The sequence below is a fragment of the Sinohyriopsis cumingii genome, chromosome 5, assembly GCF_028554795.1.
Source record: "Sinohyriopsis cumingii isolate HCF-2022 chromosome 5, ASM2855479v2, whole genome shotgun sequence".
NCBI classification, from domain to species: Eukaryota; Metazoa; Mollusca; class Bivalvia; order Unionida; family Unionidae; genus Sinohyriopsis; species Sinohyriopsis cumingii.
In genome coordinates, this window is record NC_142965.1 from 106,194,237 (window position 1) to 106,221,318 (window position 27,082).

Sequence of the window (27,082 nt, forward strand, 5' to 3'; positions counted from 1 at the left end):
TAAAAAATGAAACTCATGCATGAAAAAAGGTTGTTTTTCGTTTCAGTCATATAATTTTCATTATCAAAAACTGAAAGAACATTTAGAAGTTTCATTAAAATGCTGGAGTACAAGTCCCTTCTTAAATGCCACAGCATGTCATACTGTATTATTATTTGAACATCGTATTTAGTTTTGCTGACTGATAAAATATTGACGGTCACAGTTTATCGCATTCATGGGAGAGATTTAGAACTAACTCAATAGTTACCTGGCTATATTACCAAGCTTGTAAATGTGTATGGTCCGCAAAGAGCCTTCATTTTTCACCTCCAGTTAGTCGGCAGATAATATCGGTCATATATTTAAGTGTTTCGTGTAGACGCATTTCGTCAGATGAAAAACTCTTCAACGTTATCAATGTGTCATGTAAACTTGTACCAGATATACGGGCTTAAAGATTTGATCAAGACAGATTCTTATTTTCCGACCCGTAGAAAGAGAATTATCACGTAAGTATACAAATTATCAAACCTGTTTTCCTTCGCCATATGTCTGTACGAAGACTACAAATGTAACTTGTGTTTCACTTTTTCATTTTCGTGCAAATGTGTATGCACCAAACAACTTTAAATGTTTACTTTTCTTTTGTTTGGCATTTTAAGGCACAGTAAAACAAGTAGATCATTTAGTACAGATATATTTGGAGAAAAGTGACTTTCCCAAGGGCATACTATGGTCTAGACAACCAGAGGAAAACCAGTAGTAGGATTCGAACTCTCGACCTTTCGAATGCGAGTACGGCACATCAACCACTGAGCCAATGCTTCTCCTGTATATATTAATCGCCTCTTCTGACATATTTCAAAGCTCATATGGCCTATTTTACGTCTCTGAGCCCGCAGGGGTTACTTGAAATAGGAATCTAGGCTACTAAACATGCACGTCACTTCCCATGTTGCAAGGAACATTTGAGTCATTTACAAAACTGCAATTTAATCATGCTTTGGGTATGTTTGTCGGAGTAGTTGGATGATCGCTTTGCATCTCTGAAGTACTGAGTTCAATTTCTGGTTTTGACACCCGCAAGGATGGATGATCGCATATAGAGGGACGGTAGTTTCTTCCCGATATCCCTGTGTCGCCCACAACGATTACACAAATCTAACAAATGAAAGCACATTGCATAAGTATGCTCGAGTGGAGGAAGTTGGAACACATTAGTTTGCTCAGGGAGAAACAAACATGTCCGAGCTGAATGGGTTTTCTTAGGATTCATATCCAGCACCTTCTGGTCGCGAGTCTGAAACTGTAACCACCGAATCACCGAGATTCCTATCTATCGGCGTAAAATAAGTTAAGATCTTTCTTAAACGTATTTATACAAGAATGATCCAATGAGATTCATGTACTTTCTTAAACGTATTTATACAAGAATGATCCAATGAGATTCATGTACTAAATTTTAGATTTTAAAAGGTATAAAATGCATTTAAAGTATAAATTATTTGAAATGCTAAAAAGATAAAATATTTAGCAATTCAACAAATTCCTACATTACAAATAGATTTTCATTAGTTTTAAATTTTCTAATCATCTGGTGTAGAGTTATTTGGTGTACAAACTTTTTGTACTGTCTATATCATAGGAACAGAGGGAGTTCTTGCTTACTGTCAGAACTAAAATGTATATATTTATAATTTTAAAATTCGGCCCTAATAATAACACTAATTGAAACACGTATATACATTATATAAAAGGGTGATACCAGCAAATATATATGAAGAAGTAACAAAAAAAACCTGAGAAACGAAATATGTCATACTTTCATGTTTTGTATTTATATTCAATCATAGACACATTTAGATTCCTTTTTGACAGAGATAACTGCAAACATTTATACCTCTAATCACATGTTACAAAATGTCCTGTTGAAATTTAAATCCTCTTGAAAAATCATCTCATTTGTGTCGGCAATTTTACAATCCATAGGAGCAATAGCACTGTAAACTCCTATTACTTGAATTCCTAATTAAATATCACGTATGAACACTAATAACAAAGTAGACGAGAAGACAGAAAATATGAAAGAGAAATTTTTAAAAAAGCAAGATAATAAAATTCTCCGGCCATACATATATGGCATATGATTTGTTTTTGTCGTCTGGGTTTACTGTCCTTGTTCAGTACATGATAGGGTTCACCTGACGGGCAGTACATTTGGTGGATCTCCCAAAGAAGAAGACGAGCATATTTAAGAAATGGGGACATGCAAAATGAATTAAAAACAAAACAAAGTGATAATAAAAAGCTAAAAGTACGAGAAAATGGAACATTGTCCATACTCAATGTTATGTTGCTTATCAGTACTGGCTGTGCCATTTTTAAGTTGGAGTAAATGTCAAAACCAACTATACAACACGAGACCAAAACGACAGACCCTGTACAAGGTCCAACGACAAAGCCAACATAAAATCAAATTTCAAAGACTTTGCAACGCAAACCGGCTTCACAACTTAGTAACCAAAATTACGTCTCTTAAATGTTGTTGCCTTTATGCCTTTCAAATGTATTTAACACAAAACATTATAATTATCATTTAGCGAAAATCGTTAGACAATGTTTAAACATTCTGATCCAGTAAAAGGTCGATTATAAGATTGTCCATCTCATAAAATATATTTCAAAGAGGTTTTCTAATTGTCATTGCCGTTTCCTATATGTTTGTTTACCATGGTTGTTTTGACTGTACATGGCTTGTTGTCTGTTAAAATAGTTCTGAAAGTTAAATATATTTAGCCATATATATCTTTTTAATTGTTTTGTCGATTATAGCCTGTATCAAATTATCTACAATGTCTTGTAAAGATTCCTTATTATGTTGCAATTCTCGTTGCTTTTACTGATGAATGAATTAAGTATTTTTCACAACGTTAATTGTTTATTATGCTGTTATTATGCCAGCTGAAACAACTGCAATCTTGTCCACGTTTGTACAGATGATACAAATTGCTTTATGCGATTAAAGTGTATGGAAAGTGACTAATCTTATCCTGAAAGGATCATAATTTTCTGGCTGATCTAGTAATTTAATTTACAATATAATGCTCTCAGATCCGACTGGTCTAGTAATATTAATCTACAATATAATGCTCTCAGATCCGACTGGTCTAGTAATATTAATTTAGAATATAATGCTCTCAGATCCGACTGGTCTAGTAATGTTAATGTGCAATATAATGTTCTATCCGACTGGTCTAGTAATATTAATTTACAATATAATGCTCTCAGATCCGACTGGTCTAGTAATATTAATTTGCAATATAATGCTCTCAGATCCGACTAGTCTAGTAATATTAATTTGCAATATAATGCTCTCAGATCCGGCTGGTCTAGTAATATTCATTTGCAATATAATGCTCTCAGATCCGGCTGGTCTAGTAATATTAATTTACAATATAATGCTCTCAGATCCGACTGGTCTAGTAATATTAATGTGCAATATCATGCTCTATCCGATTGGTCTAGTAATATTAATTTACAATATAATGCTCTCAGATCCGGCTGGTCTAGTAATATTAATCTACAATATAATGCTCTATCCGACTGGTCTACTAATATTAATTTGCAATATACTCTCGAATCTGAATAGTCCAGTAATCATAACTAGTTAAATAATACCCACGACTCCAAGTGATCTTGCAACTTTATTTTGTAAAATAATCCCCTCGATAATTATTTGTCTACTAATTCTAATTTGTAAATTAATATCGTCGAATCTAGTTGCCATATCGTATCTCTTTTCAAGCAGGCAGCTTTTCATGAAACTTTATATTAGGATACAAATCACATAGATACAATGCTGTCGGGCATTTCTGCGCACCTAAGGTTTCCGTCTCCAATATTGAAGCAAAAGCGCATACCGAATTAGACCGATTGACAAAATAAAATAAAGCAATGCTTACCACTTGAGAAGAGGTAATTGTCACCAGAATATTCTGATCAAAATAATATTAATTACTAACAAGTATAACCCATTGTAATGCATCATTTCCCCACATAGGACACATTTTTTAACACTTCTATGCAAGAATATTTCATGTGAGCCATGCTGATCAAAATGCGTGCTTATCTTCCATGTACATTGCGCAATTTCAACATGGCGGAGGCCATTACCTGACCCTCATAACGGAGTGGTGAGAGGTCAGGGAACCATAACGGAGTGGAGAGAGCATGTGTCACCGTGGTAGTCACGTGACACCAACAAACGGCATCGCTGACATGTACTCGTTACTTCTTGAAAATGGTTTTCTCCACCCTGCTGCGATATCAACAGATTTCTGTTCTTTGTTCTCAGAATAAATATGTTGAAAATTAAGTGTGCATTATATTTATGTACAAACATTAGGTGACTTTAATATAATATGTCCAAATTCTATGTACAACAACTTGGGAAATGTGTTTATTGTCGATATCACGTGACTATATGACCTCTGATGTCATTGACATGTAGCTTCCGAGAGTTGCATAGTCATGTGACTCGGGATGCAAATGGCCAGATCCCCGTCAAATTTCAGCAACGACGTACTTTCGTCTAGTCTGTCAGCGGATTAAAGACATGACGAATGCTATGCTCACGATGTTTTAGAAAATAAATCATATTCCTATCGATTTCATACAGGTATATCTCGGTGAAAGGGCGCTCAAGTGTGCTGGGTCGGCTAGAAAGCGGCTACCCCATGCTGACACCAAATGGTGTCAGCGAATTCCAACTTTTCGATAGGGAATGTGCTCTGACCCTACACCCCAACATAAATGTCCAAATATAAAAAAATGGGGTGACAAGGGTCAGAGGAAACTCGGATTAGGAGTGGGTATTCATGTTAACATTTAGAAATCACATTTTCAGGTGCATTTCAAGTCTAAATGTGGGATATATTTGTACACTATAAATATCACTTTCCTTGATTAAGGTACGATCGTTTATTTTCCTAATACAAAATGGATTTTGGACCAAAATAACACGTGATCCAATGTTTACAGAAATGACGTATCTTTGCGCAGAATTACCCGACGCGCTGAATTGGCCGAGATGGTGGTAGTATCCTTTTTTAACATGCCGTCAGCTTCACTTGAGAAATTGGATTTGTGCACAGGTGTTCGACGCGAACTTGATGTTGAGAAGAAAAAACAAATCTCAAAGAAAAAAATAATAAAGAGTGACCAAAATACATTAAATTTACCACATGACCCGTTCTGACAGGACCCTCTCTATCATACTATAAAAGAGAGAAGGTAGGTAACTTCCAAATACTTTTCTTCCCACCCATGACCCTCGATTTATTTCTGTTATTTCTATCTTTAAAGGCACAAGACCATAATCTATAGCTTGTTTTACTCCTGAGATATTTTTTCTATTCATCGAGCCATCATTGACTTTCCTGCGTTGTAAAAAACTGTGGTTTTGTGAGAAGAATTAAAAAGAAAGAGTTTCTAAACCATTATATGCAGACCTATAAAGTACTGTGTATGTGTATATAATGTTCTTAACCCTCAGTGTTTGTATGTTATAGGCCTATATGTGTGCGTTGGCCTATATGTACACATTATGTTATGAGCCCTAACTGTGTGTGTGTTATGACCCTGTCAGTATCTGTGTTTTAGTATGTTATAAGCTCCTTTGTCACTGTCAGTATATGTATGTATAGATAATGTTATAGGCCCCTTTGTTTCTGTCAGTATCGGTGTGTGTAGCATGTTATAGTCTCTTTGTCCTCATCAGTATCTGGGTCTATAGTGTCTTCTAGGCCCCTTTGTCCCTATTAGTATTTTTGTGTGTAGCATGTTATACACCCTTTGTCCTCATCAGTATATGTATGTATACTATGTTATAGCCCTCTTTGTCCTCATCAGTATATGTGTGGGTATACTATGTTATAGGCCCCTTTGTCCTTATTGGGGCCCTGAGTGACCGAGTGGTCTAAAGCGTTCTCCATTATGGATCACTGCCATCTCACCTCTGTCTGCGACTGGGTTCAAGTCTAGGATTTTGTCAATGTGGGTATGTGAGAAAGTTTGCCAGTAGCTTCTCGTGGGTCAGTGGTTCTTCCCGGGGTTTTCCCGGGTTCTTCCTCCACCAATAATACTGGCCGCTATGCATAGCCTATCATGTGCTGAAAATAGCATTATACCCCACAACAACAACAACAATAATTGTCCTTATCAGTATCTGTGTGTAGCATATACTAGGCCCTTTGTCCTCATCAGTATCTGTATACGTACTATGTTATAGGACCCTTTGTTCCTATAAGTATTTGTGTGTGTAGTATGTTATAGGCCCATTTGTTCCTATAAGTGTCTATGTGTGGTATATTATAGGCCCCATTGTTCCTATAAGTGTCTGTCAGGGATCGTCCTGGGCTTCGCCAATGTCGCAAATTGCGATTTTTTTTCCTTATTGGCGACAAAAATATCCCATCTGGCGATTTTTTTGGCGACAGACTTTTGGGTTATTTAATTTGTATATACAATCATGGATTTTGACTGGATAAATTAAAAGGAGAATGAAAGGAAGCCACAAACTTAACTAAGCAATGCATTGGAATCAATCTGTTACACAAACGATCCTTTGTTCGTATTGACAACCCCATCTTTACAGTGCACTGTTACATCATAATCTGCTTATACTGACATCTGGGCTGAGTACTGTATGCTGTGATACAGTCAATCATGCTACCGAACTATACCTACAACTGACCGACTTCTGAAGACGCGAATAGAATAGATACAATTAATTGAATGGCTAATCCTTCTGTTGTTGTTTTTTTTTTTTTTTACATATACCAATGCAATAGTTTTGCTGAACCTTCATAGAAAACTGATAATCTTTGAAGTACCGACTATTGCATATAAATACAAAGGAAATGGAAAAAATCTCAATCACAATTATATCTGTCGCCAGTGCAGCATTTTACTCATTGATCTTTTCCTTTTGCCATCAATCCGTGTTATGGCTGCAGAGACTTAAACTCCGCAACAAGAAATAGCAACACAGACAGTCTGTGTATAGAATGTTATAGGCCCTTTGTCCCTAGAAGTATCTGTGTGTATTATGTTACAGGCCCATTGTCCCTATAAGTATCTGTGTTTATAGTATGTTACAGTTCCCTTAGTCCCAGTATAAGTATATGTGTGTGTAGCCTATACTAGGCCCTTTGTCCCTAGACGTATCTGTGTGTAGCATGTTATAGGCCCTTTGTCCCTAGAAGTATCTGTGTGTATTATGTTACAGGCCCATTGTCCCTAGAAGTATCTGTGTGTGTAGTATGTTATAGTTCCCTTAGTCCCAGTATAAGTATATGTGTGTGTAGTATGTTATAGGCCCTTTTGTCCCTAGAATAATCTGTGTGTAGTATGTTATAAGTCTCTCTGACCCTTGAAGTAACTGTATGTGTAATATGTTGTAGGACTCATTGTCGTGATATGTGTGTAGAGATGTTATAGGCCCCTGTGTCTTATAAGTATCTGTGTGTGTAGTATATTATAGGACCCAGTTGAAAGGGGTCAAAACGTACATGTAATGTCTTATGTTTTGTGGTATAAATCAATTGTTCAGTCCATTACTGATTAGTATATTGGTCGGGTTCATATGTATGTAAATTAACTTCAGACCAACAAAACATGGATCAGTTAAACAAAAGGAATCAGTAAGGCATATTCCCTCTGAAGAGTTACAGAAATAATGAAGCTGATCAGGTATTGGGGTAGTCAGAGAAATCAACTCAAATCAACGTTGATTTTAATGGCTATGTGTGTCTGATGTCACATGTTCACTAAAATATGCAATTTTGCTGCATGCTGATCTTTCTGGAACAAACCTGCGTACACTTTAGACACATACCAGCAACTGGTATCAGCTGTATCTAGCGTGAAATTCAAAATGGCCACAGGACAGGGTTTTGCTATTCCACCTGGCTTTACAAGTTACCAAACATAGGATTTTCTCTGGAAATATAATGCCCATGCCATCAAAAGAACCCTTCAGCCCATGGTAGTTTCACAGGCATGAGCAATACCGGTAAATGTATAAAATTTAGACTGATATGTGTGCAGGCAAAACTGCCTACAGATTTTTCCATGTTTTATTGAGTAGGTGATATCAGCCCCATAACAACCAATCGATATCATCGACGGCAAGGGGCTGATTTATAGGCCTGGTACCAGGGATGACTATACCCTCCAGCAGATAGAGCTTGATAGAGTTCTGGTGACCTATTGGTTAAGTTTGCATTTTGACCTGTACTGTGTGTACTTGCTTATAAGACGAGTCCATCTGCAAACTGCATAGACCCAGATATGCCAGAACTGATCCAGAGTTGTGTAGTATGTTAGAAGTAATCAGCTGAACAAACATACACCCTAATTTACAGGCACATTTTGCTCTGGTGGACAAGGATCTTTGTTATTTTTGCATTTTGACTCAACTTATAAGTGAGTATATACAGTAACCTTTTCTTCCTGTGTGAAGACGAGGTAAATAGGTTACCTGTGGACATAACTTAGAAAAGTGTAGAGACATTTCTCTTCATTGCATATGAATTTGTGATGATGATAATGATCATTGCAGTGATTGAAAAAGTATTTGCCTTCTGGTAAATTCTTTTTTTCCATGGATTATCATGAAATGAATGGGTTAGCTGTTCTTGTTATTTCAGTGTAAACATTTATATTTATATTAGCACCCTTTGATTTGTTGTTGGGAAAGACATTTTTGCAAAGTATTAATTTGAATTTGCTTGTTGCACTTGCTGTTAATGATCACAGCATGTTGTTATTGCCCTTTATTTTGTTTTTGAAAGTTATGATTATTATTATTTAATATTATTATTACAGGCACATCATTCCCCAGTCTAACCCACTGCTATCGACCTAGACAAGCTTCTGATGGAAACATTGGTGAAGACAGGACTTGTAGGCCTGGTTGTTGGACTGGCAGTCTACTGGCTGATGCATTGGATCAAGACAAAGAAGCTTCCGCCTGGACCCCTGTCTCTACCAATTATAGGACATTCTTATTGTAAGTTAGTACATTTTACATTGATGTGACAGTTTCTGAAAGCTTGCCAGGATAGAATAGTTGTAAAATTAATATCTTCCACCTTAAGTTTGTTTATTGGTTTAAGGAAAATATGTCAGAGTTTGAGCTCACCTATTCAAAACAACAATGTATTTCCCAGGTGCGACCGTTCTGGTGACCTATTGGTTAGAGCATCTGCATCAGATGTGGGAGGTTGCAGGTTCGAACCCTGGCTGAGTCATATCAAAGACTAATAAAAGTGGTATGAACTGCAACTGTGCCAAAATAAGTACATATAAAACAATTACATCTAGATTCCTTACGATTTATAGGGAAGATAATTAATCAACAATTTGCTTGTAAAATTGAATGACTTGTAGATCCATACAAATAAATGAAGGAATATATATGTTTGCTTTCTTATGCTGGTTTACCTTGATTATATTACAGTGTTTAAATCGACAATGATACATGAACAAATCTATGAATGGACAAAGAAATATGGACCAGTCGTATCGGTAGCTGTTGGTAAGACGTTATGCCCATGTATCTATCTTTCATACCTGATAAATAGTAGCATAGAACCAGATCTACTATCACATTATGTAGCAGAATATCAGAGTGAGTGTAGCTTGGCTGAATAATGTGCTTAATTAACAATTAATATTTTATCAATTAATGGTATCAATACAAGCAATAATCAATATCTATCAATTGAATGTATCAATCCACCCAAAATATTAATATTTTATAAGTTGATTGTATAAATCCACCCAAAATATTAGTATTTATCAATATAATGTATAAATCTGCCAAATAATAAACTCTTTGTTGTACTTGGGAAGTTTAATTTTTGATTTGAAATAATAATTCATTTTCCTACCCTATGTGAGTTATATACATGCAGGCTTCCATTTAATATTAATTGGTACTGTGCAGGTTGATTGATGCTCTCTACAAAATTCAGTGTTTGCCTGACTCATATGGAAGGGAATCACCACCATAATTATAGTACACCATATATATTGTGATTTGCTTTTAAATATTGCATATCCTAATATGTATAATGCTATCATTGTATGTTTACATGGGATGTATGTTTTGCCTTGCACCAATGCTAATATTACTTTTTGAATTCAGTTGTTATACTGGTGTATTGTAATTCATGTTTACATATACCATGCAAGCTTTATTTTTGTTTCTTTCTTTGCTTTCATTGTAAATTGTTTTATTTGACAATTAAAGATTGAATCATTTATAAGGGAATTTGAAAATGAAGAGGACTGATATAAAGTTAAATACCCTCTGATACTTGGCTTTAAACTCATGTTATCTATTTATGTTGACAGAGTGTGGCACTTCAACATTAATGTACAGTCAAACCTGTTAATAGCAGCCACATATTGGATAAGACAATACAGGCCTTAGTACTCAGTTTAACTCTTTATAGAGGTTCATTTTTGAAGAAAAAGCATTATCTGAACAATCAATAGTCTTGCAAATAATAATAATAATAATAATAGTAATAATGTATTATTATTTTTATTATTTTTATTATTATTTTTATTATTGTTATTATTATTATTACATGTATTATTATTATTATCACACTATCAAGACTGTTTTATTTGCACCACTCAACAACATTATAAATAAATGTATATGTTCTTCTTTCTCAAACTTTTATTTCACACAAGATTACTGTATCATCTCACATTCATCCCCTCCTAAATATAAAATTTTCACTGACTTCTAATAATCACTGCTCTGTGTTTGTTTTGTGTGCCAATACAAAACACTAATTTTCACTGATGATTGACTAATGACTGTACATCAGAGGACTGATTCTTCAGTTGGCCAACCTGTAGAAATTGGGCTTGGAAACAGTTGTTCATGCTTCAATTCTTTAGTTGGCCAACCTGTATAAATTGGGCTTGGAAACAGGTGTTAATGCTTTAAAAATAAGATCTGGAGTTCTCAAGTTGCCAATATCTAAAGACATTTTATGTGAGGAGCCTGTGATTAATAAGGATTCGAAACATGCCTGCCTGCTTATTTTTGTGACCTCTGAACCAGAACTTAACCTGTCTTTATAAACAAATTGTAAATATTGAATGACCCATGACTCTTATGTCTCTTCTCAAAGGGTAACTTTTCTCATCAGAGATAACCCTAATTCACAGAAAAAAGGATGAAGATATCAAAGAGTACCTATCACACTGGCACAAAAGAGACTTTCATTTCTTCTCAGACATTTACTTTTACTAACTTCCACCAAATGAACTGCATTAACCATCTCCTGTAAGGACATAAACCACGTTGCTTATGAACCTGACATGTCAGACACCTTTTAGTTAGACTAACAGTGTGACTGGAGCACAGTGAGCAAAACCGAAATATGAAATTTTCACACATCAATTCAAGTGATATGCCTTTATCTGAATGATGGCTTGCTCATCAAATAAAAGTTTCATTTGTCATACTTAAAGTGGTCACTGTTGAAACACTTCACTGACCACTTAGAGGAGGAAGAAACTGCTGCTGGCCACTGACAAAAAGGCAGGTGACCATTATACACTGGACATTTATATAGACAATTTGCCATGAGATGGGGGGATTAGAATGGTTATTGCGATCCTGTATGGGTGACTGTTAGAACTAGTTTGACTACATGAAATCAGGGACCTATCTTAGGAAAAATAGGACCATGATGAAATAAATTGCATGACTGGTTAGGTGCATTGCATGCATAGAGAATTAATACATTATCAGAATAACTGGAAACAGCATATGACACAAAAGTATTGAAATAGTTTGTCATAAAAATGGAACATCTAGCATTTAATAAATCGTGTTCATTACTGGTTTTAAATACTCTATACAATCTTACATCCTGCTAAAAAAAAGGCCAACAATATTCAGAATTAAAATCATGTTTGATTTCTTGTTTAAAATATTGTGCACCATAAGAGACATTTCTAAAATAAAAGGTTTAAAAAATTATAATTGATATTTTTTGGTTAAAAGTGATTTTAATTGACAAATTCAGCTTGTCATAAAACACTATACAGTGTGACTCGCTATAACACAGGAGTTGGGAGCCATAGAACCCGACCGCGTTATAGACTGAATCATGTTATAAGGAACCAGGTCAGTTAGCCGAAGAAAATTTACCCCAAAAGAAATTGAGGGGGTGTAGGTAATATATGCTGGCGTTAAAATACGTGCTACATCGACACAGTTACCATCTTAAAATGATGTATATTAAATGAGAAATACACCTATAATAAAAACAGAGATGACATATATAAAAGTTTACTCTATTTAGAGAACCATGTATTTGGTACATATACGTGAATCCTGTTTATATATAAATGTCTAATGTATAGCATGAATAGAGTATCAACACCGTATACTCACCCGCGAACCTCATCATAAACATTGAAACCACAATACAAGTGATTCCATCGAAAATATGCACACACACACAGCTTTAAAATATTCAAGAATTTTGTAACAGGTCATATTGGTCTGAATTTAGTGGAAAACGTAGCACAATCACGTAACGAATGACAAAGCACATTTACTTTTCAGTACGTTCCAAGTTGGTAAAAGTTAGTTTGTGTTTTAAGCCGCCGTTGGTAGCATTTGTAAGCATACATTTTTTTCCCTACAAAAAGGAAACTTTCACAGCACAGTTAACATGCTCCAGTCACATTGGAAAATGCAAATATCCATCAAATTCCGTCACTTTTATTTAAGTTTGGTACTGACTTTCTTTGAAGAAAAGTTCTTTGCTGTTATTGAAAGATTGTAGTCAGCTTTCTTTGATGAAGGGTGCATACTCTGTTGAAGTGACCGCTAAAGGACAGCTTTGAAGAACCAAACAAATGCCCATTTCTTATTGTGGCGGCAACAAAAATAATTGTATTGCATGATTGAGACTGGTATTATTTCCATTTGCTGAGTACGTTTTCATAACAGTCGGTGCTTCAAAGGTAATCTGTTTCCTTTGAAATTTCAGCAAACTATTTTATCTGGGGAACATTTATAAAAAGAAATTGGCTGTCATTTGGACTATTCTAGTTACTTTCCCTCCATGCCTACTGAATAAAGCAATAAGTAAGATGTATTTTTTTTTTACATTTGTGGTAGCAGCGTGATGCTGCCTTCCACGCATGCATCTGAAAATTAACAAAGGGTCAATGGATGATTGAGACGCAGGTGTTCTGATGACAGGATTATTATAGAAAATGTGAGTGTTCTGAAGAATTTAATTCTTAGTGAAAAGAAAAGGAATTTTACTTACCATCCACATGCGAATGTCAGTCTTTGTTAATATATTAATTACTAGCGAGCGGCCGAAAATCCAATGAAAGATAGATTACGTGACATTGCCTTGTCCGGTTGATCTCCGTTACCAGAAATGTCAATAACAAAAAAGCAGATATTTCACAACATACAGAACTCATGCTAGATGTCAAGATAAGCGGATTATGATTATAACAATGCACTGTTTAGATGGTTTGTCAATATGGACAATGAATTTGTTTATGTAACAATAGATAAATTTCAGAGAATTTTATATCCAGTTTGTGGCTATTTTTCATGGGGCCTCTGAATTTCTGCAGTCCAATCCAATGGTTGTATATAAAAGTTTAAACAGTCAACAATGTCGCCAATAAATAAAATAACGCAACATGGTATGTTTTGCTGCCATAAGGAAAATCAATCCAAATTTGCGACATTGGCAAAGACCTTCTGATCCCAGAATAAACATATTATGCATTCTTTTTCTCATACTTTTAAGAAGAAAAAATTCTTTTTCGTGTACGAGCAAAATACATATAAAATTTCAGGAGCCAAGCCACGATTGTCTTGTATTATTCATATGCGATCTCTGCCCCAAAATGATAACAAACATTTCACAGTTTTTTTTCATACATTTTAAGAAAGAATTTTTTGGTGCACAAGAAAAATACATGTATATGAAGTTTCGAGAGCCACGCCACGACCATGTTATATCTGAATTTGTGTTATAATGGAGTGCGCAATAGCATGGTCACTGTACGTGAGCAGAAGTCATAACCAATTATCTTCATTTCATTTCATTGATGAATGTATTTGTCCAGTATTTTTGATCATCAATAAAAAGCATATATCAAACTTGGTACTTAAAGAAGAGGAGTAGAGCTAAAGGTACATTTGAGTGTTTCAGCATTGCAGATGGTTGTTGTGCACTGTAAAATGTAAAAAATCAAAGTAATACAGTAAAATCATTTTTATCTTTTAATTTCGACCGCTCCGGTGGCCTAGTGGTTAGAGCGTCCGCCTCAGATGCTGGAGTCGTGGGTTCGATCCCAGGCCTAGTCATACCAAAGACTTACACAAATAGTACTAACAGCTGCCTCGCTTGGCACTCAGCATTAAGAGATCATTGTTAGGGCTGGTACCAATTCCAGTAGTTCATTCTATATTCAGCATAAAAATAGGTAGATGTATTTTCTGCAAATGCATTACTATTTGCTTGCATCAGTGTCAATTTTTACAATTTAATTAGCTGTCACTCTGTTGAATAAGCAAACTTCAAAAATGTTTCTGAATTGTTTACACTCATTTTAAAATGTCTGCTCTATAGTGTACAGTGTACTTGAAATACCGTTCCAAGAATAATAAATCATACAGTGATAATGGTGAGGAGGGTTCATCTGAGATAGTGGTAGTGGTCCATTAATGAATGAAGTCATATAACTTACCTGTATTTTCCAGCCTATAAATTCCAGTATCCATTAAAACAAATGTTAGAATATTTATTATTAATGTTGAAAATTTCCTAATTTAACGTTTGTATGTGCAATTCGTTTCCAGGACCATTCAAATTTATAATGGTAAATGACATTGATACTGCTCTGGAGGTGTTGGTGAAAAAGAGCACAGACTTTGCCAACAGAATGTCCTCTCATTCAGGTAAGTTTTACAATAAAATACAGTGAAACATAAATATTAATGATTACCACATTTTTGCCAACTTTGTGAAGCAAGATTACATGCCATTAAGATGTTATGTACTTTTTGCTTTTTGTAGATATTTTCATCTAGTATGCTAAATTTATAGGTGCAACTGTAATTTACCAAATAGAATTTCACATGTTCCTTGCAGAGTTGAAAATTCACTTGTCCAGCTCAAAACAGGTAGTGTAAATGTATGATCATCAAGTGAATTTTGCAATCACTACCCGAATCAGGAAGTTGCAAATTGAGGGCTGGACAGTCAGTGAGTAAAAATTGGCTCAATGTCCTGCATAACCACAGGAGCAATTACCTGAATATTCTACTAATTCTGTCAATAACAAATTGGTCCTAAATTTCATGAAACAAAAAGACAAAATGTAGTCAGTGGTAAATTTGTAGATTAAGTAGATTTGGAGATTAGTGAGGTCATCTTTGTAATGAAAAATTAAAAAAATAAAGAAAAACATGAAACAAAGATGCTTATATCGAATATCATATTTGTTAACTTCTGTTAAAGTTCAGTCTAACGTGGTTACTGTTTTTGACTGGGACAATGCTCCCTAATGTCACAGATGAATCCAAATGCATGCTACCTCATCTTGAGGCAGGGCATCGGAATCTTATGCTGCCATTCATGACAAACTGAATCATAGAATGAGATTCAGGATTTGCATTCATGGTCTTGTCATCAATGACAGGAACAGAACTTGGCCCAGCCTCCGACGCACAGCTGCCCATGAAATTAGGTCTGCATAAAAATAAAGTAAAGCAGTGGATTGCTGGACCTGGATCAGATGCATCCAATTCACCAAAATTCAGCTGAATATTAAACAAATATAGCATTAGTATGCGTACTAGTTCTATATTCTGTCTTCATTTGCCTCATTTAAGGGAAGCCTGTCTCACACATGGCACTGCTAGCTGCTATTGACATGTTTCATATCGAACAAACTTCAGTGCATCCATCTTCACTAGCCAAGATATGTTTACCCTATCTTCACTTTGGCCTGTCGAGCAGATATTTTTGTGCTTTGGGTCAGTAAATTTTGTTAAGTTCAATTTTGAAACTGATCCTATCTGATCGAGACAAGGGAAGCACACAGCTTGAATGGACTCATAAATAAGCAATTTTCCACTGGCAGTCTATGTTTGTGCAAATACCTTTAACTCAAATAAACCTGTGTTGCAACATAGTCTTACTTTCAATGTAAAACTTACAAAGTATCATAACTCAATTGCCTCCACCAGTTGTACGATGCACCACTGTTTTACGCTATTGGTTAGTTGGCACTACATACTAAGAGAGGAAACTCATAAGATCTAGTAGATGTCACTAGGACAAAGCACTAAAATATCTGTTCGATCTACCAAGGTGTAGATAGGGTTAGCATATTGGAACCTTGGCTAGTGAAGATGCAAGCATCAAAATAACTCCATCTTGATGCTTGGAATCAGAAGTTGCATATATCATCATTCATTGCATAGATTCAAATGCGTTTTTAACTAATGTTGCTAGTTTCTATTTTGATTTCCCTTTTTATTTCACCTAGCAGGTCAGTTGTTCTGCTTTGGTTTTTTCAAGTGATCATCAGGAACAATTTACTGTTGTTTTTTACACATGGTGTCTTTATCTTTCTTAATTGGATAAACTATGCAATTTTTGGATGAAATTTACTGAACATATCTAAAAATCCACATGGTGAGACAGACTAGCTACCTATGTTTTTGTCAGTCCACTATGGAATTTTCTAAGCTGGTACTATGCAGGTTGGTTGATGATACTTTTGCACAATGTGACCAATGCATTCTTTAAATTAAAAGAATATTAGCAATACATACAAATGCCAGTTTGTTGGTTTGGGAAGCATACTTGTTACTGGACGTTTGATTGTCTGAGGCAAGTGGACATTTCAAGAGGAAGCCCCTCCTGTCAAACTCTTTGATATGAAAGCAATTCTTAATTTCTCTGATGCTTGGTTGGAATGACTGCAAGGAAAGAGAGTTCTGATATTGCCAGAGAAGTCATGCTTAGTTACATATCATTAAAAAAGAAAGCAAAAAATCGCATGGCCCTTGTCTCCGCATATGGAGTTACCTTTGATGGTGTTCCCAATACCAGATAATTATTCAAGTCTTACACATACCAGGCTGGTTCAGTGTCTTTAGTGAACTCATTACTAAGGAGAGGACAACTGATTCACACAGACTGGTCTCTCCATTTGTCAGTTCAGTCAGATCTGTGCCAATTTGGGCTGCCTATTGATAAACCCTATTTATGACAAGGTGAAATAACAAATTTACCATCTCTGTCTCCCCATTTCTGGATCAAGTTGTGCTTTCTAATAGTGACAGCTTCAGCATGTATGGTGTTTGTGCTACATGCCCGTATCAATGGCAATCAATAAATAACTTCTTGCTCCCTCTCATCCATCAATACATCCAGATAAGTGAAGATGCCAGATGCCATATGCAATTTCTCTGATGTTATCTGAAGAACACAGGGATTATCTGTAAAGGGCTATTCATGCTACAGGAAAACAAGGCATAATCCCACATCCATGAGCCACCTGGAGTTGTCAAATCAGAGTACTTAGAACGGACTCAGTATCGGGGACAACTAATGAAAATTTCGGCTCAATAAATATGAGCCATTTCTATGAGCTTTACCTTTAAACATAACGTCTCAAATCAGGACATAGTGGAGTCGAATGGATGTCATGCCGGGAATGCTTTCTCTTGCTTCCAAGTGCTTGACTTGGCCTCACAAAGGAGAGAACGAGATCTCATTGAACCAGTGGTAGTTGTCCAGAGTGTGATGATGTCCCATTCATAAAAACACATCTTTGACCCAGACAGGAACTGGTTACTTTTGCTGGATTCACCTGGAAAACATTTGATAGAAATACAACAGATACACCCTTCTGGATGACACCGGTAGAAGCAGAAGGCTCATCATTTCCTTCTTCTCCTACATATTATCCTCATGTTGATGTGATCAGGTTTTGTGTTCAGCAGAAAAAGAATTTGATTTAGTACGTTAAGTATTCTTACTTGATTCCCGCTAAAATTCCCTCTAACCCTTCCCCGCAATGCAAACATCCTATCATAGGTTTTGCTCAAGTGAAAAGTAGTTACATCTGGATATATGGTAACCATCTAGCAAATATAAAGGGAAGTTAACCTGTAAGAGTTGTTTCTTTTGCCAATATTATATTGACAAAAACATCTTTCCGGAAGGGCAGGGTTTGGAGATGAAATAGGGCAATTCTAACAGTGTTAGTGTGATCAGGTAAGTATTAACAGATAAATATTCTTTTAAAAACAAAATGTCTTTTCAAAATCAGGCTGAACATTGCAGTTTTATTCCTTTTAGCTTAATAAAAATCATGCTTGACAATCAGGGCATATTTTGTATTCAGAACTGAGACAATAATGTAGTAAAATTACCATGAAATACATTTAAATTGCTTAGACAGACATTAAAATATATTACATCATTAATGACTTCATGAGATATTATCGTACTTGTTTAAAATTAAAAAATATGATGTGGGTATATACAATTGATGAATCCTCGAGCTACAGCCCCCTATCTCCAGCTATCAGTCAAAATGTTTATTCAGCTTACTTCAAAGATTGTAGTGCTGGCTATATATGAAATGTTCAGTAATTAAGCCAGAAACAATATAGCATAATATTCGTTGTTGCTATGTGTTAAGTGATGCAGGCAACCAAGTAGGTGTGATAGATAACTTGTTTAAATTCAAGTCATTATATGTTCAATTTTTTTAAATTGGATTTTTGTGAGATTTCACAACAAACAGAAAGTGACTTTAGAAAAAAAATTTCAAAGAATATCTTTGGTTTTAAGGAATATAATGTACTAATGAGTTGGTGTGATTATCTTGCTTAGGCAACTTGTCAATAGATGAACTGATCGGGAGATTTTTCAGGAGGAACCTATTTTTCAGGCAAAACGTTCTAACGATGGCAACAACATTATGGTTATAATTTGTCTATACATGGCATGAATAATTATGAAGATATGACAGTCCATTTGTTGACATGCATATTTGCCATCTTGACCTTGGGGTCAAGATCTGAATCATACAGACTTTGCGTTAAATGTTTAGCTTAAAGATTTTAATTTCTTAACCTATTGCTGAAATTTTCTTTCATATTTTGGATTAATCAAAAGGTAATCCATTCAGCAGTTTACTTGCCCTCAACTTATGATGTAAGATCAGATACTTTACCACAGTGCTTTCATACACCATGAGTTTGGCATGAAGGCACTGACGTTTTTGTACTTTTTTCTACTTATACTTTCAGTTGATATTTTCACTGATGGAGGAAAGGATATTGCATTTGGACAATATGGTCCCACATGGAGACTACACAGAAAAATAGCCAGCAAAGCTCTGAGGTATTCTTAATCTGCAAATGTCTCTTTACTAGCTTATGAAATTTGACAGACCTAAACATTTATATTTTACTATTGAAATTGGTTCAAACTTTGCAAGTGTATCTGTGAATTGTTCATACTTGAAATTGTGTTTTTGGATGGAGATTTGTAGCAAGCATTATACATTATATTTGATTTTTTAACTGGTAGGAGTACCTAGATTATAGTATTGTATTTACAAATAAGAAAAATGCTTAATCATATGTAACTTAAACAAGAGATTACAGTTTTGGATTAGTTTCTAAAACTTCAGTGGACAATGGAACTCAGCAACATTTGACATCATGGCAATAAAATGTACAGGAGTGCAAATGTATGGATGTTTTCCATTCAAACTGTGGTGGTTACTGATGTTATGGGTGGTAACCACAGTGGTTACTAATGTTATGGGTGGTAACCACAGTGGTTACTGATGTTATGGATGGTCAACACAGTCATTATTGATGGTAGCCACTGGTTACTGATGTTATGGATGATAGCCACAGTGGTGACTGATGTTATGGATGGTAACCACAGTGGTTAATGATGGTAGCCACTGGTTACTGATGTTATGGATGATAGCCATAGTGGTTACTGATGTCATGGATGTTAACTACAGTGGTCACTGATGTTATGGATAGTAACCAATGGTTACTGATGACATGACAGGTAACAATGGTGGTCACTGATGTTACATATGAGTAAAGTGGACTTTACATTTGCATGTTTACATTTGTTTACTCAGAACAAATGATGGTCCTTTGGATGTGAAATTTTGTAAAATAGAACTGTTAGATCGCTTTTGTGGCATTTGTACAATTAGTATTATAATTATTTAATACTAGTATTCCCATCAGTTAGAATTAATTACTATATATATATATATATATATATACATTGTTTATAGTATGCTCATGGTGGAACTTTAAAGTTGATATAATAATAAAGTGGATCCTTCTTCCAAAATGAATCTACACACATCCAAGAACATATATGGTGCCATGCCATAGTTGTCAAAATATATATTTTTTAATAGAACCACTAGCACTTCTGGGGACCCGAGTGGCCGAGCGGTCTAAAGCGCTCACTGTTATGGATCACTGCCATCTCACCTCTGTCTGCATGGGTTCGAGTCTAGGATTCGGCTAATGTGGGTATGTGAGAGAGCTTGCCAGTAGCTTTTCGTGGGTCGTTGGTTCTTCCTGGGGTTTTCCCGGGTTCTTCCTCCACCATTAATACTGGCGGCCATGCATAGCCTATCGTGTGCTAAAAATGGCATTCAACCCAACAACAATAACAACACCTAACATTTCTAATTTTGGATAAACACTCCATATCTAGGATTACGAATGTTTAATTTTAATATTTGACCTTGTGCTTGTAATAAAGTTTAACATTTGTTAGATATTAATCACTGCTTTTTTCATATTTTCACAAAAATGAGTGATGTAAGAAAACAACTTTGACCTTTCATTGATTGTCAAATTCCACCTTACAGCATTGTTCCAAAAGTTTCTGGCTTTAAAGAAAATATTATTAGGCCACATTTTATATCAAATAACATTTTGAATATGGTTTCTAGGAACTGTACAGCTTCATTAATTTATGTGCCTCACGAGTTACAAAAACTGACAGTCTGGTCAAGAGTATCTTCCTTGACACAGCAATGTCTGCCATTATTGTACTCCATAGCATGTTCGCCTATGGTCTCAAACTAACATTATAAAGAAAGCAATGCAAACAAGGCAGTTAAAATCTTCAAAGAATATATTCAGAAATTGTTGTTTACTTATTATTGTTTTAAGTTTCAAAACAAGTTCTTGTATTTGCCTGATCAAATGAGAAATTGCAAAGTGATAAAATATGATATTTTGTAAGGGAAAGGGTCCATGATCAATCCGATCTTAAAACTCATGGCTGCGAAAGTTCTTTTGTCGGTACACTAAATATCAACACTGGCTAAGGTTTTCTTCATTATATTTTGTCTGTGCTTACAAAACTATTTCGCAACTACTTGGCTGAACTCAGATAGCATTTCAGAAACATTTAACTACCATCACTAAGTTTATGTAAAACAAATCACAGGGAAAATTTGGTTTTGTTTACATAATATAAGGAGGTGAAGTTTACATTTTTAGATGACATAGTCGCTCAGTTTACATGAAAGCATGATGCCTGACCTTTTGGATTTTACAGACTGAAATTACCCCCAAACAATGTTCTGAATTCAGTACACTGAAATTTATGCCAACATTCCAATAAAGTACTTAATTCAAATCGAAGAATAGTCTACAGCCTTAACCAATCACTGCCATCTCACCTTTTTCTGTGTGGGTTAAAATCTTGGACTCAGCCAATGTGGGTATGTGAGAAATCTTGCCTGTGGCTTCATGTGGGTTGGTGGTTCTTATTGGGGCTTTCCCTGGTTTGTCATCTAATATTTATAATGGCTGTAATGTATAGTCCATCACGAAACTGAACGTTGGCATTAAACCCAAAACAGCAATAACAATAACAATAACAAATCCATACAAAGAGTTAGGTATTTTTATTATCATTATCATTGTATGATCCTAACATATCAGGTTGTGTCCCTTTGAAATTTACTGGCCATTGTTACCACTAATAATTATCAAGATGATAAAATGTAACAGCTGAGAAGCATATTATGGTTCAGCTCAAGTTGGTATGACATCCAGTCACGGTACAATAAATATAGTGTTTGATGCTGTCTCTTATCTCTCAGATCATGAAATGTATTTGAAAGGGTACAAAACTATAGTCAGTTAATAATGTGATATGCTCATTTTCTTCGTAAAAAACAGAAACTTTTGAAAAATACCTTCAGATTAGTTTCAGGCAGGTATAGTTGCCAATGAAGGAATAAGATGTTGCAAGAAGTGAGAAATCATGTGATCACAGTATTCAACATCAAAATGATTAAAATAAACATCATCGATAATTCGTCATGCAACAGTCAGAAAATGAAATGGAGATAGCCTTAATTTGATAGCTTTAATGAAGGAGGCAGGGGTACTAATATTAGTGCTTGGACAGAGACTAATACAGCCAATGTTTGTACCCAGATTTCATTTACAAGGTTTTTAAATGGTTTCGTGCTGCAGTTGCTGGTTATTTGTAATTATTTTAAATAATATTGTTAACAATTTTATTGTAACAGCTTCTTAACATGCATGTAATTTTTAAATAAAACTATTAACTATTTAAAGATTAGTTGCATCTTTGTTACTTTATGTGAAATTATTCACATTTTTGTGAGCCCTTGCTGGAAAGGACACCTATCTTATACTGCCAAGTTTGTCCTGTTGAAGTGGTGGTCTTATGAGAAGGGGACCTCAATATCAGCTACTTTACCATGAAGCAAAATGAAAAATATTAGTACAGTTAAATGTGTCTTCAGATTCGATCCATTCTGCCAGCACAGAAGTAATCTCTCATGGCAGGTGATCTCTCATTTAAGGCTGATACATTATGTATTAAACACATTTGTTCCAGAATCAATTTTTTTATATCATGACAAGTGGTTTTCCAGTTATGTGGCTTGCAAGTCAGGATTAAACATATTGTCTTACACGATCAACATAACCGCTTTCACAAAAACTGAACACTTACATTTGTTTGTAATTTTAACCTATACACATTTAAATATTGTTTCAATTATTTATCAAATTCTGACTTTTCACGCTGACTGTGTTAAACCTTCTTTAATAGCATATTTAGAAAAGCAGTTTATTAGGTATGCTTTTCTCAATATTACTAATCATAACTGGATAATTAACCCATTTATGATTTATTAATTTTAACTACAACAGTTCTATCACAGCAGTGCCTTTGAATGTTCCATAAAGCTAATGTTTATATTGTCTAGAAATTTACGTAATAAACGTATAAACTTTGACACTCTTATTTTTTTTTTACAGGCAGTATATGCAAGGAAAGGACCTGGAGAATAGAGTTCACATAGCTCTACAAAAAGGTATTGACATATTGAAGGCAGAGACAGAACCCTTTGATCCAGCCCTGCATGTTACTTCTTTAGTTTTCAACCTAATATGTGCCTTATGCTTTGATGAAAGGTTTGTATTAAACTTGTTATCTGTCTTTTTAATTTGAAAGATCATTGGTTGAATGTTTCTTTCAGCCCCTGAGACCAGAATTTATTGCAATACATTAGCATTGTTTTGCTCCATAACATACATACTGCAAGGTTATGTTAATTAACTGGCTATGACTTTTACTTCATGATTACAGGGATTTCAGATAAACTTTGTTAACTGAATTTAGAAATTTGTTTGGGATGGTTCATTTTCAGATCAAACAAAAGGGTTTTCAGCTGGGAAAGCAAAGTGAGTGATGCATTACATTCAGACATGCACAGATGAATTGAAGTACTCTTGTTGGCACTGAACAAATGTCATTTCTGTCATGATCATTGGATGGACCGCTGGTAAAACAAAATGAGTGCTGCCTTTACAAACTAAGCCTATCACGCTGGCAATTAACTTGGAAAATATTACTCAGGAATAAGATCTCTCTTTTGAATAAATCAGTATAAATCAATCAGAACATGTTTTTCAATCAATGGCATTGTTTATACAACAAAAGATACATTGCAGATTTCATGATGATGATTCACAATGTCTATATTTGGTGTTAACACAAGAAATGTATCAATGTTTCATTTATCAGCTTTAATTGCAATTTGATTCAGATTCAAGAAAATCTTTTTTAATTTTCTAGACAGATATAAATGGGATATATGCCTGACCCTGTGTTTTAAGTAGGTTGATGAATTATCCAGGTGTGAGTGATTGAGGGAGTTTAGTCCCAAGGAGTGCATCAAAAAGCAAACAAATTACAATTATAGTCTCTGTGACATTTTAAAATATTTTTTCTCCTCACCAGATTGTATATATGTAATCATATCAATAGAGAACCATATTATGCAATGATTTTGGGTTAAGACCCCAAGGTTACAGTCAGGGAGAGAGAGTTTATGTAATAAAAAGCATGGGTATTTGATATGTAATTCCAGTTTTAATTTGTTTCATCCCCATCTGGTTTGGTTTTATACGACTCCATAATGAATTACAAAACTATCATAAAATTATATTTAATTCCTTATTGTGTTATTAAATAATTCTACCAGTATCTCATCTTACCCAAAATAAAAATAAATATTATGTCACTACAATGTGAATGGTAAAAATGTTGATAAAAGTGTTGGCCACTCTGTCAGAGATCCCCAGTTTTGAGTAACCAAAATAATCTCTGTCAGAGATCCCCAGTTTTGAGTAACCAAAATAAGCTCTGTCAGATTTGTATTATAGAGACTACCATATTACTCCCATTGTAAATCCAGTCCAGCTGCGAACAATATAGATATGATATATTATCACATGATGCACTGGCAGATCATGGTCTGTGTCCTTTGTTCCATTGATAAATCATAGCAAACTGTATAGATCCAGACCTGCTCATGCATTTTGGAATTTCAGTCTGCAGTTTGTAGTTGTACTTGATGTATTTCTGCCCAGTCTTTGTTCTGTCGCCAACTCCTTTTGTGCAGCTTCATTTAATTCACTAGCAGCAACTATGTGGACATTATGATCATGCCTTACCGGTTACCATTATATTTATTTGCCTTGAATTCCTTAGTATTTCAAGAGTTGTCTCTCCTTTGATCCAAGTGCAACTAGCAGGACATTATTCCTAGAGCATATTGGGCTCAACTCTTTGAATGCCCTCAAGCTTAACCCACATTCAAAATGCATTTGGAGATTTTATATAAGATTGCATTCTTTTTGTGGTTTCAGTTATGAATTTCAAGATCCTGAGTTTAGAAGGATAATTCATGTGGAGGACTCTCTCAATGAAATAATTCAATCTGGTCTGATCCTTGAAGATTTCATACCACTGCTGAGATACTTTCCAACCAACAAGTTCAAGCAGTTTAATGTCGTTGCGAATGAACTCAAAGCATTTTTTAGAAAGAAATTTGATGAACACAAAAATTCATTTGAGGAAGGTAATTGATTTTGCTGTACATGCTAATTCATGCAAGAATGTTGTTGTTACATTTTTTAGATGTAATTACAGTTTACTTAGTATGCACAGTAGTACAGCAATTTGTACATCTTAGTAATAGTAAGGACAAATGTTAGCACAATATCATGAGTGTTGGCCCCTATAAAGTAAAATGTCATCTATCCAGACTCTTTGAAAGATAATTGATTGTCTCGTAGCTAATAAATTATACTCAGTGATTTGCATAACCAGTGACATTTCTTTATCACGTATGATTGGAAGGTACAAGCCTGGAAATAAAAAATCTCTTAGCTCAAGTTTGAGTTTTCAAGATTATCTTCTGTCATTAGTGGCTGTAGCAGAGAACATCCAAAATCACCAGCCACAGGTCGTCAGTCCACTTCATTCTACTTATCTTTGGCATATGCAGCTTGCCAAAACATTATCTACCATTGCAATATGTTAGCGCAAGTGGCTGCAAAACATTGATACAATCACATTTCTCATTCAGTTTACCTCGGTAGATGAATGGCAATCATCATTGAGATCAACATGATCATTAACATGAAGCCTGTTGCATCTGATTTTCTATAAGGTTTCTATTGATTCATGGCATGTGGACACAGTTGCTTAGACTTCAAGTTTGGTACATTTCCCATCATTAGATAATGTGACTTGCCTGTATTGGTTTATGCATATATGTCACTCAGAAACGTATTTGGTACACATTGTCATGGAAAACCAGCTCTCACCAACATGATGGGCTCTGATAATCTATCAGTCTGATTGGATAAGGTTAACAAAACCAGTTATGTCATATACGAATGGTTGAACCTGTAATCTGAAAATAGAAAAATGTCTAAGGATTGGGTGTTAATCTGGCTTTGTTGTTTGTGTTGTTGTAGGGTTTAACACTATTTTTCAGCACACAATAGGCTATACATGGCGGCCAGTATTAAAGGTGGAGGAAGAACCCTGGAAAACCCTGGAAAGAACCACCAACCCACAAGAAGCTACTGGCAAGCTTTCTCCCATACCCACATTAGCTGAATCCGAGATTCAAACCAAAGCAGACAGAGGTGAGATGGCATTAATCTGTAATGGAGAGCGCTTTAGACCACTCTGCCACTCAGGGCCCCTGTTAATCTTGCATTCCTTTAGAAGACAAAAAAGAAAAAATGATAGAAAGTTAATAAATTTTGAAAATGGTGGTTATTGTTTTCCAAATCAGGCATCTGGATCTAAGAATGTGGAAGAAGGTCGTAATTCTTTAGGATTAAGATGGCCACTACATAAGGTGCTTACAAATCTGGAGCTACACTGTACATTATACACTGTTAGATCTGTGTCTATGCTGTTCATTATGCATTGGCAGATGTGGACCTACACTGTGCATTATACAGTAACCGATCTGGATCTACACTGTACATTATACACTGACAGATCTTCATTGTATAGTATATGCTGGCAGATTCAGATCTATATTTTACGCTATATTCTGTCAGATCTAGATCTACACTGTA

General features: G+C 35.1%; 1 protein-coding gene across 5 annotated transcripts in view; it reads left to right on the forward strand.

The window, feature by feature from the left end:
* The first annotated feature begins 316 nt into the window (after window positions 1–316).
* Window positions 317–27,082, forward strand: part of LOC149799934 (steroid 17-alpha-hydroxylase/17,20 lyase-like) — a 66,159-nt gene continuing 39,393 nt past the window's right edge. The window contains exons 1-7 of one of the 5 annotated variants that reach the window (XM_089959392.1): window positions 317–491; window positions 8,872–9,055; window positions 9,506–9,583; window positions 14,924–15,022; window positions 19,400–19,493; window positions 23,453–23,608; window positions 25,349–25,560. In XM_089959392.1, the coding sequence (XP_089815518.1) occupies window positions 8,923–9,055; window positions 9,506–9,583; window positions 14,924–15,022; window positions 19,400–19,493; window positions 23,453–23,608; window positions 25,349–25,560 (772 nt within the window). In that variant the 5' untranslated portion in view covers window positions 317–491; window positions 8,872–8,922. Of the gene's footprint in view, window positions 492–4,507; window positions 4,661–4,705; window positions 5,275–8,871; window positions 9,056–9,505; window positions 9,584–14,923; window positions 15,023–19,399; window positions 19,494–23,452; window positions 23,609–25,348; window positions 25,561–27,082 lie in introns of those variants that run through there. The other 4 variants (XM_089959389.1, XM_089959390.1, XM_089959394.1 and 1 more) reach the window with 4 other exon arrangements.